This window comes from Uranotaenia lowii, chromosome 2 (genome assembly GCF_029784155.1).
Source record: "Uranotaenia lowii strain MFRU-FL chromosome 2, ASM2978415v1, whole genome shotgun sequence".
NCBI classification, from domain to species: Eukaryota; Metazoa; Arthropoda; class Insecta; order Diptera; family Culicidae; genus Uranotaenia; species Uranotaenia lowii.
Genome location: NC_073692.1, coordinates 254,560,042 through 254,571,717, shown reverse-complemented (window position 1 = coordinate 254,571,717; position 11,676 = coordinate 254,560,042). Strand labels below are relative to the sequence as shown.

Genomic DNA, 11,676 nt, shown 5'->3' with positions numbered 1-11,676 from the left:
ATGTTGGAAAGGGATGCCCAAGCAAACTGGAAAAGCTTTTTGATGGTTGCGTCGGGAAGATTATTTAAAGTGAAGGATTTATTTGTAAACATTCTTTGTTCTTTGCCAAAAAATAGTGAATTAATTGTTAATCAATTCTTTGTATGCAAGATGAAAAGTTCGTACGTGTTAAATATATTGTGCTCCGGAAATTGGTAAGTAAATATAAACTCCTTTTCTTCCGTCTTCCGATAGGAAAAAAACATTCCCGACCTTCCAGAATTTAATTTGTTTTTGTTTTTTAATCCATCAAGGCGTAGAAGGAGATCACCGGAAAGTAAAACATTGAGAATGGAAAGTGATTTGGTCGTTCCTAGACAGAAATCGAAAACCATCGAATCGGATTAAGGATGAAACAAAAATAGGAGCAGTCGGAAAGGGTTTCTGGTAAGGTATTCTATGTATAGTCAGGGATCATTAATTTAGGTCTTTTTTGTATCATTCATAGGCTATTTTTTTGATCCGAACCCATGGATATGTGACATAGGAGGATTATGTCTTTCAACAGAATGCTGGAAGGGCACCGCCGGAAGACAATATCGACCTGGTTCTGGTTTCTGTGAGTTTTTATTATTCAGTTGTATTGTTGTCTGTTTACTGTTGGCTGAATCGCAGCTATTTAAATCCAAATACCGTTTAGTTTACCTATAAACAAATCTCATTTTAGAAATTGGCCGAGATATCTTTTCGGAATCGGAAGAAGCTGCCAACAGTTCTGGAAAAATGCGAAGAACGGATCCGCGCTAGCTCAAACCACCAAACAAATCGAATCCTGTAACGTGTCATAAATAACACTCCAATCCATTGGTTAGATCCTATTTATGGCGATGCAGCTCAAAGGATCGATGGCAGCCTTACCAATGGCTCTTGGGAAACAAGTGAGAAATAAGCAGGTATTGATCTTTCTTGGTAACCATTAGTTTTGCTTTAATCATCGTCATTAATCATATTTTGTGTTTATATGTGGTTTTATTTCTCTGACCACAATTTAATTTAATCAACAGGTGAAATTTATCTGCACTACGGATAATATAAATGTCTCCGAAAGAAAACCTCGATGAGATCGGAAAGACGCTTAGTACTCCTACCAGGTCTGGATCCCGTTCTATATGGACTATGGCGAGAAGCAGGCGGCTTACTTTTAAATGGTATGTTTTTGGAATTAAAATCTGATGAACAATCCATGAGTAATTTTTTTTTGTTTTTTTTAGTGGCTCTGCAATGTAATGCTCTAGCAATAGAGTGGCACTGCAGAATATTTTCCCTCTGGACACGTTCCTAGCTGCTTCCTAGCGGTGTCGTCGGTAAGGAACCGGTGCAGAGCCCTCGTCTATCAGCCTTCCAGTAAAGCTCGCACATTAGCTTTCATGCGCTGAGTGACCACATACGGAGCACCTTCCGTGTGGAACGCGAGGATGGTCATATGTTTGATAGTTTCATTTCGCATTCAAATCATGTATATTGCTGCCTATCATGATGTATTTATATAAAATAAAGATTTATTTTTCGAAAAGAGCCTTTTTTTTCTAGAAATTTCTTTAATTTTACTTTTCTACACAAATTTTAAAAATGCATGGGCATCCCCATGTCAAAATATACAGAATTGACTAACTGGCTGAAAGCTTTCGAATGTATAAAAGCTTTTTGCTCACGCTCTGCGTAAAGCGCCCAAACTTAAAACTAAGTGGAGACACTTTTCTCGAATCTGTATGGATTTTTATACAGAACAGAGTAACTTTGTTTACCGTGCAGGGTAAAAACAGGGCTGATAGATCTCAGGGCTGATAGATCTAGGGTGGAACAACTTTGACACAAAGTAGGCAAGGTGGAGAAGTGGGCACGCATGCCAAAATTTTGACAGCTTATTACATTGTTTACGTTTTGTGTCAAAGAAAATCAACGAAAAGTATGACGAAAAAGTCGTGCTTTGGTAGTGGTGTTTTATATGACGTCACCACCAACTTGATGTAAATCTTTTTTGTTTTTGTTTTACAACAAACAACAGTGACTGTAATGCCAAAACGGAAAAACAATCTCCTAGCTCCTCGGGCAAAAGTCGTGAAGCCCGATCTCCAAGCACTGCCTCCAGCAGCAGTTCCTCCTCAACGCCCTCCCTACTGAAGCAGAAAGTTAAACTGGAACCAGAATTGATACCTTCTTGTTTTGTAAACAATGTCACAGCATGGCTGATTGGGATTTTTGACATTTTACACCACCCTAATCTATCAGCCCTGGGGTAAAAAATCAAGGGGTTTTGTTTCAGTTAAAATATAGTTTAAAAAAATAATAATTATGTGTATCTTTCTCTAAGCGTATTGTTTGTCAATTTGGGGGACATCCGTAAATACCGTTTTTTTTAAATAAAAAAATGAGCTTCCCTTTTAATATCAATTTTTTCTTTGGAAACATTGTTCTTTTCGTTACAGTGATCTTAAAGCCAATGCAGTTGTGAAAACACCAAAACGCAAGTTAGCCTCCTTAAATAACTATTTCATATGATTGTATCACAGCTCCCGGTAAACCATTTCGCGGTATTCGTTTTGGCGGTATGACATTTCGCGTATGAACCTATTTGGCAGTTTACCATTTGGCGGTTTGCCTTTCAGCGGTTTGTAACATTACGCGGTCTCCTAATTTGCGAATAAGACTATTTAGCGGTATGGATAGTTGGCAACTGAGTCACTTCGCGGTCTGTTTCAAATGTTCAAAAGTCCGGCCTAGAAACATGGATCATAATTACGAGGATGTCCTTACAAGGATAGTCCCTAGCTTTGGGTAAACCTAGAAACACGGGGTCTTCCTAGGTTTTCAGTAGACCTAGAAAAAAACGAGGCCGTCTCAGAAACGTTGATCAAAACCAAGAGGCCGCCTCCTCACGCTACGCGTTTGAACTAGGGTGAAGTATGGTCCTTACGCTTCGCGTTGCGGACCGGGCTAGGGGATTGTCCCTAGCTTTGGGTAAACCTAGAAACACGGGGCCTTCCTAGGTTTTCAGTAGACCTAGAAAAAACGGAACCGTCTTAGAAACATAGATTAGAGCTAAGGAGCCGCTTCCTCACGCTGCGCGCTCGAACTAGAATGATGTATGTACGCTTTACGCCTCGAAACCAGAAAAAAGATTTGGGTACAATATTTGCTCAGTATATTTCTGAGCAAATATCTTACCGCGAAATGTTGCATATCGCCAAAAAGACAAACCGCGGAAAGACTCATACCGCAAAATATAACACCGCCAAACAAGACCATTTGCCAAATGGTAAACCGCCAAATCGACCAAAACGCCAATTGTCATGCCGCGTTTTAGGACCTTTTGCCAAATGGTAAACCACCAAAATAGCGTACCGCCAAAGACTATACCGCTGATGTGAAAACCGCGGACAGAGGTACAACCTTTCATATAAATAAATTGTTAAAAAGATGATTGCTTATAAACTTGCTCGAAATTTCAAAGGCGCGTCATTTTTGGATGACCTTTCGAGAAATGCGTTTTCTATATTTTTGTGTGGTCGCTTGACGAAGATGAGCAACTAAAAGCTAGAGCCTTGAGTTCGCATTAAATTTTAAAGTCGTTTTTCGCAAAATTACGGTATCGAAGATCCGAAGTGAATTTTTAACCGTTTATTACTTAAACTAAACTGAAAAATGCCCAAGTATCCTGACAGGTAGGCTTTCGTTTATTAGTTGAAAACTGTAATTGAATTCTTTGTTTATGTTTAAGATGGCTCAAATACTCCAATTTCGGAAAGCAAATCGAGGGAACTCCTTTTGTAGCTTTGAAAGTGCCTCTGTCGAAGGTAAGTCAAAATTTAAGAAACATCAAGTTCTTATATCGCTATCTACAAAAAAATCGATATGCATTTAGTTGTACACCGTTTCTAAAGATTTAGGTAATGGTTTTTTTAAGTACAGCCGTCGCACGATTTTGTCACGGTGCGATTTTAGCATGTGTCAAAATCTAACGTTTTTTAACAACATTACCTGATACTAAACCTTTATTGGCCCTAGCCAACAAACAGCAACGAAATAAAAAATTGAAATTATGGTTTCTTTATGTAAGTATATACAGTACCGTTTATAATTGTATAGAAATTGAAAGCACGCGCTCTATCACTTTGACTTTGAACTTCCATAACTATTTACTCTGATGATATTTTTTGATTAAATTTCCTGCGTTAGATAGATCAACTATCACACTACTATACCACTAAATTTCTGGAGTTTGTGTGGCTAGAGGTACAGTAATTCTTCGAAAATCGGACTTTTTGAAGAAAATCGGACAAAAAATTGCCCCGATAGGTTATGCATATAAAATCACTATCAGCGTGTTCGTAAACTGATTTGTTTTGGTGATGCATCGATTGTTTTGGTAGATGTCAAATCACCTTCCAATGCTTTTGAATACAGTTTGTTCAATTTACGAACGGCAGCATCTATGAAAAAATCACTTCGATAGAAAAAATCAATTTACGAACACGCCGTATATATTCCCCTAAGCATTCTATAGAGGCGAATCTACCAAGCAGGCCTCCTAATAAAATAAATTAAATCAAACTAAGCATTCAAAGAGTACAGTGTTATCAAAATTGTTAACTATGTATACATACTAAACATACCGGAGGCGGTCAAATGACGGTTTTTTTTTAACTTTAAAACCATTTAATGATGATTATTTTTAATATAATTTTTTCAGTAGATTTAACTACAGAACTATTTTTATTCTGAAAATTTAAGTATTTTTCCATTATTTTAATTTTTCCAAGTTTTGCTTTTTTCGAAGAACGCATGTGGTATACTGGGACGGTCAAATGACAGCAGAAATTTTTTTAGCTAAAACTCTCTTGTTCTCAACCGGTTTCTAAAAAAATTATCATTTTGGAAAGCTATTGCGACTCAAATATAAAAAGGGCACTTAAATCAATTATTAAGTGCTTTAAAATTCACTTAATGTTTGAAAAAATTTCACTAAGTGCCTGATCACACCGCCAATGCAGTTACATCACTAGAACCGATATAGAATTGCCTTTCTTGTGCATATAGTTTTATTGTGTAAACCTTACGTTACTCACTTAACTTACTCAATGATCCCGCGCCGATCCTCCGGTGCATAGGGCCGTGGTAAAAGACCTCCACTGTTGACGATCCGGAGCCAGCGTCTTCACCTGGTCCCAGTCAAGATTCTCGTCGACAGTTCGGATTTCAGCGGCTGGGCTTCGCCACCACGAGTTTCTGGGTCTGCCTCTTCTTCCTTGTCCTTCTGGATTCCAGTCTAGCGCCTCCCAGCAAATCTCGTTTTCATCTTTTCGTAGCGTGTGCCCAATCCATCTCCACTTACGTTCCCGAATCTCGATTTCTAGCGGCCTTTGATGACACCGGCCATGTAGTTTCTCATTTGAGATCCAGTTGCCAGGCCACCAAGCGCGGATGATATTTCGCAGGCAGCGGTTTGCAAATACTTGCAGTTTTCGCGTCGTCACCGCATATGTGCACCAAGTTTCGCACCCGTACAACAATACGGATTTGACGTTTGAGTTGAAGATTCGGATTTTCGTTCGTAGAGAGATCTGGCGTGACCGTCAGATGTTTCGGAGACTCGCAAATGCAAAACGGGCCTTTCTGATCCGGGAAGGATTCCACGGCAATGCTCGGTTCGGTGCACAGTCATTCGATCCAGTCAGAATCTCATCCATTACGATAAGAAAAAGTTGTGGTGATAAGATACATCCTTGTCTCACTCCAGCAGTTACCGGGATTGGTTCGGACAAGACACCGTCTTGCAAGACCTTGCACGAAAATGCCTCGTATTGTGCTTCGATGAGATGGACTACCCGCATAGCTAAAAACCATACTATGAATCTTGCGAATCATTCGGTTCTGATAACATTAATAGTTTCAATTGCTTTTGAGTCATTGCTAATGTGCCTTTGCTAGAAACCAGTTAAAAACCATTTTTAAAAGATACCAATAATCTTCTAAGAAATTCATTGCTTAATTTGGCAACGCATCGATAAGATACCAAATTATTCCCGAAAGATTCAGTTAATAATCATAAAAAATAATCGAATATTTTAGCAACGCGCCTCAAATTTTTCCGGCTGTCAGCAAACCGCGTGGCTGAAATTGTTGACAAAAAAAATCATCTCCCGGCAAAATGTTACTATATTGGGCTGGTCCGGTAGGCAACGGCAACGGTTCCGGTGCTGCAAGGGTGAGTACGCTTATTTATTGTGGTAATAGGATTTTTTTAACAGTAAGATATTTTATTCTAGGCGCAGATAGTCGGGTTTCTCCAGATCGAGGAACAGGCGGCACTTGGTTCCGGAACAGAAGTTGGAGATGGAGGCTACGTGAAAACCTTAGAGCAATGTAATAAAAGGGTAAGTAAAATTACTTTGTGTATAGCGAGAAACTTAAATTTCATTCTTTTCATTTTCGCCCCCAGACTATGGAGAATCCATCCATTGTTTAAAAAATGCGACGTACTCAGACACGAGAACCAGCGCCACGGGGCACGCGGGGCAGCACACGGGGCAGCAGCGCCAAGAAAGGTTCAGCAGTGCTCCTTCAACACGAAGTAGGATGGATCGGAAGTGCCATTGCATTTGGTACGGAAAATGCTGCAGGATTAGGAGCATCCTAAAGGAGTATCAGTTAACATCCGCAGGTAGCGGAAGGTTAATATTTCAATGATTAATCTAAATGTAATAAAAATCGTGTTGAATTAAATATATTAGAAAATTAAATCTCGTTTGATATTTTTTTCCGGAAAACTAATTGGAATTCAATAAAATTAATAAAATCCCAGTATGGGGAATCTTTTCACTGTTGGTTAACAATAGGTTGTATCGTCATCTTTTTATGAGCGGATCATAAGACAACGATAACACGTTTGATCAAACCTTTTTAGAACGAGTAAAAAAAAGTAAAAAAAATGAATGGTTACTCTACTTAACGACCCGTTCGCTGTATCGTACAGTGTGTCCAAACGATTCCATTCCATGAAAAAAAGATTAGTTTGATCATACATTAATAATCCAAAACTATAAAGGTAATCTTTTCTGTGTCTTGGAAAGAAGATAATAGGAATACTTATTGTACAGTATCGATTCATGCGGGTAGTTTCTCTGGTACTCCTCTTCGCCTTAGAGCCGCCCAGATGTTTTCATGGTTAAGTCGGTCGAATGCTTTTTCGAAATCAACAAACACCAGCAGAAGAGAGTCCTGGTATTCGTTGATTTGTTCCAGTATGATTCGTAACGTTGTGATGTGGTCCACACATGATCGTCCGGATCGGAATCCAGCTTGTTGCCGTCGGAGTGTAGCGTCGATTTTCTCCTGGATCCTGTTCAGGATCACTTTGCAGAGTACTTTGAGGGTTGTACAGATCAACGTTATGCCTCCTCGCTAGTTACCGCACTCTGTCAGGTCTCCTTTCTTCGGGACCTTTACGAGGATACCCTGCATCCAGTCGGCCGGGAATGTTGCAGTTTCCCAGATGTCAGCGAAAAGACGGTGCAACATTTGTGCTGACAGGGCAGGGTCGGCTTTCAGCATTTCAGCAGGGATGCAATCGATCCCAGGTGCTTTGTTGGATTTCATGTTTTTTATTGCAGCTTCTATTTCAGCCAGCGAAGGCGCTTCCGAGTTGACGCCATTTATGCGACTTACTGTTGGCGCTTCGAGCTGCGAATTCTGTTGGCCATCGCTATTCGTGACTCGGAAAAGTTGTTCGAAGTGCTCAGTCCATCGTTTGAGCTGATCTGTTCGATCGGTCAATAACTGACCTGCTCGGTCTTTCAGCGGCATTCTTGCGTTAGTCCTTGCACCACTGAGGCGGCGAGAAATGTCATAAAGTAATCGGATATTTCGGACTTTTGCCTTTCTCCGATCATCGACCATCCTCCAATTTTCCTCCATTCACTTCTTCTTCCACGAACTTTACCGAGAGTACCATGGCTCGTCGTGATAAAGGCATTCTTGATTCCACACCACTGTTCTTCGACTGTTCCGTCTGTCGGCAATTCCGAAGCTCGGGATTCTAGCTGTTCAACGTATGCCCTTTTCACCTCTGGATTCTCCAACCGGCGGACGTTGTATCCAAGGCGGGTAAAGCTAGGTGTGTTCTTATACCAATGCACGGAATCGTCCATCTTGTGACAGGCAATCGTAATCGTAGGCATGGTAGGCGAACAATTCGCTGTCAAAAAGCGCACCGTCTCCACCCCCCACCAATGAGAAACTTTTGGTACCCCTTGCCTACTTTTCCACAGTATGCACCCACCCTACTGGAGGCACTCTGGTTGTATCGACACCCGACTTTCTCCTCGCCCCGTTGGACACGCGCAACTCTCAGTCGTATTTCTCCAAGGACGAGGTGATGGTCAGATGCAATGTCTGCGCTTCGTTTGTTGCGGACATCAAGAAGGCTCCTTCTCCATTTTCGGCTGATGCAGAAGAGGTCGCTCAATGAGCCTGAAGTTTGTATGAGATTTTGAGACATTTGGTACGGGAAAAACATGAAAAACCAGTTTTTCATGGGTAACTTTAGTTTCCTTCGGCCAATTTCTTTTGAAAACGGGGTTTCTTAAAGCCCAAATTTTGACAAATATTTTATCCGAAGACTGCCAATCGATTCGAGTTAAAATAAAAACATATTAGACCAAACCCACCGGGCGTTGCTTTTTCGGTCGGTATTTTAGATGTTTTGATTGGTTGCGTTTTTATCTACTTATCCCATTGTTGCGATCCAGTTTGGTATTTGTGTTTGTGTTTATTTTCTGATAGAGACGACTGGCTGCGTTGCTACCGGGTTGCTACATAAACGCATCCTGTAACAACCTACTGCTCGAATTCTATTTCTCGAATCAAGTTAGCGACTGTTGGTGCAATGATGGGTTGATAGATATGTTGCTGAATGTACTCGATTCGAGGTTTAGCAACCATTGGTGGGCATGGTCTTAGGCTTCAAAAATGCACGGAAAATAAAAAAAAAGGTAAAATTTACCTTTTTGCGAGGTGAATTTTTTCCACCCCTCTTTCGAGGTAAATTTTACCTTTTTTTCATTCACCTAGCAAAAAGGTAAATTTTACCTTTTTTCAATTTACCTAGCAAAAAGGTAAATTTTACCTTTTTCGCATTCACCTAGCAAAATAGTAAATAATACGGTTTTCCCATTTACTGATTTAAAAGGTAAATGCTGGTTGGTTTGATTGTTTTCTTCAATAAGAATTAAAAAAATACAAAATTCTTTTAAAAATGATATTTATTGGAGATAAATAGGGACTGGTAATTCGGCTTCGCGTTCTTCTGAGCCGCTATGGCCGCTGAATCCACCTGCGTTGCGTACATTCATGGCCTCCTCCGTTCGACTAATCCGGTCAGGTTCGGCTTTTCCGGCTGGAGGATGACGTGGAATACACCTCAAAGCTCTATGGGCCGATCTGAAACAAAATCAATAGTATTATGACGAGAACCAGCAGAACTAAATGATATTTAAGAACACTTATTATTCTATTCCGATTTTCACATATTAGGCACAAAGCAAAACTTGTTCCTAGAATGACAAAACAGCTTAACCTCAATGAACGGGTTCGGCGAATAGTTACTTTTTTTTAGAAGAATTGTACCGTTTTGTTTGGCTCAATCCAGGTCAATTACACCTCGCTACGAGGTAAGTTTTACCTTATTTGGATTTACCTTTTTTTCTAGGTGAATTATACTTTTTTATCGAGCTCAATTCACCTCGCTACGAGGTAAGATTAACCTTTTTTGGATTCACCTTTTTTCTCGGTGAATTGTACCTTTTTTCAAACCTTGATTCAGGTAAATTTTACCTCACTGTGAGGTGAGTTTCACCTCGAAGAGGTAGAAGTTACCTTTTTGGCTTTCACGAGCGTTCACCTTTGCTAACTCGGTAAATTTTACCTTTTTATTATTTTCCGTGTGGGATAACTTTTTTAAGAGTGGTATTCATCATTGTTAATGAGTCGGGACTTTCGAACATTTCAACGCAGCATTAACCGTTAAGGATGAATATCATCCTTAAAAAAGTTAGCTCATTTTCGAAGCCTAATTACTTTTTTATTTTAATTAGAATCGATTTGCAGTCTTCGGATAAAATATTTGTCATAACTTGAACTTTAAGAAAACCCATTTTCGAAAGAAATCAGCCGAAGGAAACCAAAGTTATTTTTTCATATTTCTTCCGAACACAATGTCTGAAAATCCCATACAAACTGTAGCAGATCTCTTGCCGGAATTTTTAAATTGCAGCAATCTTGCTGCTCTGCAATCTGTGCACGAAATGAAAAGAGTGCGTCAGATGCGAATCAAACCATTAATGAATAAAAACCATAAACCTTAAGCTTACCTTGATGTTTCTGGTGATATGTTCACGCTCGGAACATCACGCTCCTCTTCTCGGCAAGAAAACGACGCAAGAATCCCTTCAGCGCTCGAGGCTGGAACACTAGCTTGAAACGCCTTGTTGGGCGGCAATTCCCGGCATCAAACACTGGCCTTTGCTCGGGGCCGGATCACGAGCAAGGTCCTTTTGGCGCTGGGGGCCGGATGAACAAATGGCCACTCAATCAGCACTCACAAACCCGACATCCACTTATGGACATTGCTCGGGGTCGGAACACGAGCAACGTCCCTCTTGGCGCTGGTGGCCGAAATAAAAAAACAGCACCTTAATCGGCGCTTAAACAACGGCACTCAAATTCCCTTCGGCGCTCGTGGCCGGAATACAAATAACCGCTGACCCGGTTTTGTTCTCCGGGGTAACTTCCCCTACGGCGCTAGTGGCCGGGGAATAAAGTACAGTAGGCAAGAGTGCCTGAAATAATTTGCAATCCGCTCCGGTGGTGTTGGTCGCTGCGCACTGAGGGTCACCACAGTTCACTTCGAGGTGAACAGCTCCCTCAAGTGCTGGCCGGAATTGACTTCTCTTCGGCAGTAAGCACCCTTGAAGCGATCCAACACCGGTAGTCTCCTGCAAGCGATGATCCAACGCGGCGACGATTCCACGTGTGTGTGGAAAATGCCACACCACAAAAAAGCCCTGCAACATGACCATCATTAGTTTTTTATTCCTAACCACAAAATTATGATTGCCTACCTCTTTTCAGAAGGCCTCTTCGTGCTGGATCTCGTCGGATCTTCGCTGGGTCGATTCGGACGCAAAGGGGTTCCTTTCCCCTGGCACTATCCGGAATTCCTGTGTAAAAACGAAGGGTAATTGCAGTTAGCATTCTGCAAACGAAATCTTTGCTGGCCGTTACCCGTCTTCCGGGTCTGAATGACGGAATTGTTGTTTTAGTAGGAAAATGTCATCAGACATTCACTTACCCGAATCTCGGAGTGTTGACGGGTTGTTTGCTGCGGACCACAATTTCTTAATTAGCGTTTTCCAAACTTTTGGAAAGACGCGTCGGGAAAACGTGTGAAGCTTTTTTCCCACTTTTTCTGTTTGGTCAAATGTCACTTGATATGTGGTAGACCGGTCGGCGTGTACGTCTAAATTTTATGTGATTTTAGACTTTGGGTTTTTTGTGACCCAGTCAATAATTGTAACACAATCTACAATTTATCTTAAAATTTTGTGAATTTTTATGACAAATTCACAAAATTTTACCAGC

At 40.7% G+C, this 11,676-nt stretch overlaps 1 protein-coding gene and 1 long non-coding RNA gene across 2 annotated transcripts in view; both read left to right on the top strand.

Moving 5' to 3' along the window:
- Nucleotides 1-3,526: 3,526 nt before the first annotated feature.
- The window catches only part of LOC129743719 (RNA/RNP complex-1-interacting phosphatase homolog), a 92,442-nt gene continuing 84,292 nt past the window's right edge, over nt 3,527-11,676 (top strand). The window contains exons 1-2 of the mRNA XM_055735842.1: nt 3,527-3,701; nt 3,758-3,833. Coding sequence (XP_055591817.1) covers nt 3,682-3,701; nt 3,758-3,833 — 96 coding nt within the window. The 5' untranslated portion in view covers nt 3,527-3,681. The remainder of the gene's footprint in view (nt 3,702-3,757; nt 3,834-11,676) is intronic.
- On the top strand, nt 5,871-7,058 carry LOC129743720 (uncharacterized). The gene is made up of 3 exons (XR_008736661.1): nt 5,871-6,244; nt 6,306-6,413; nt 6,479-7,058. It is a non-coding gene; the product is annotated as an uncharacterized LOC129743720 (long non-coding RNA).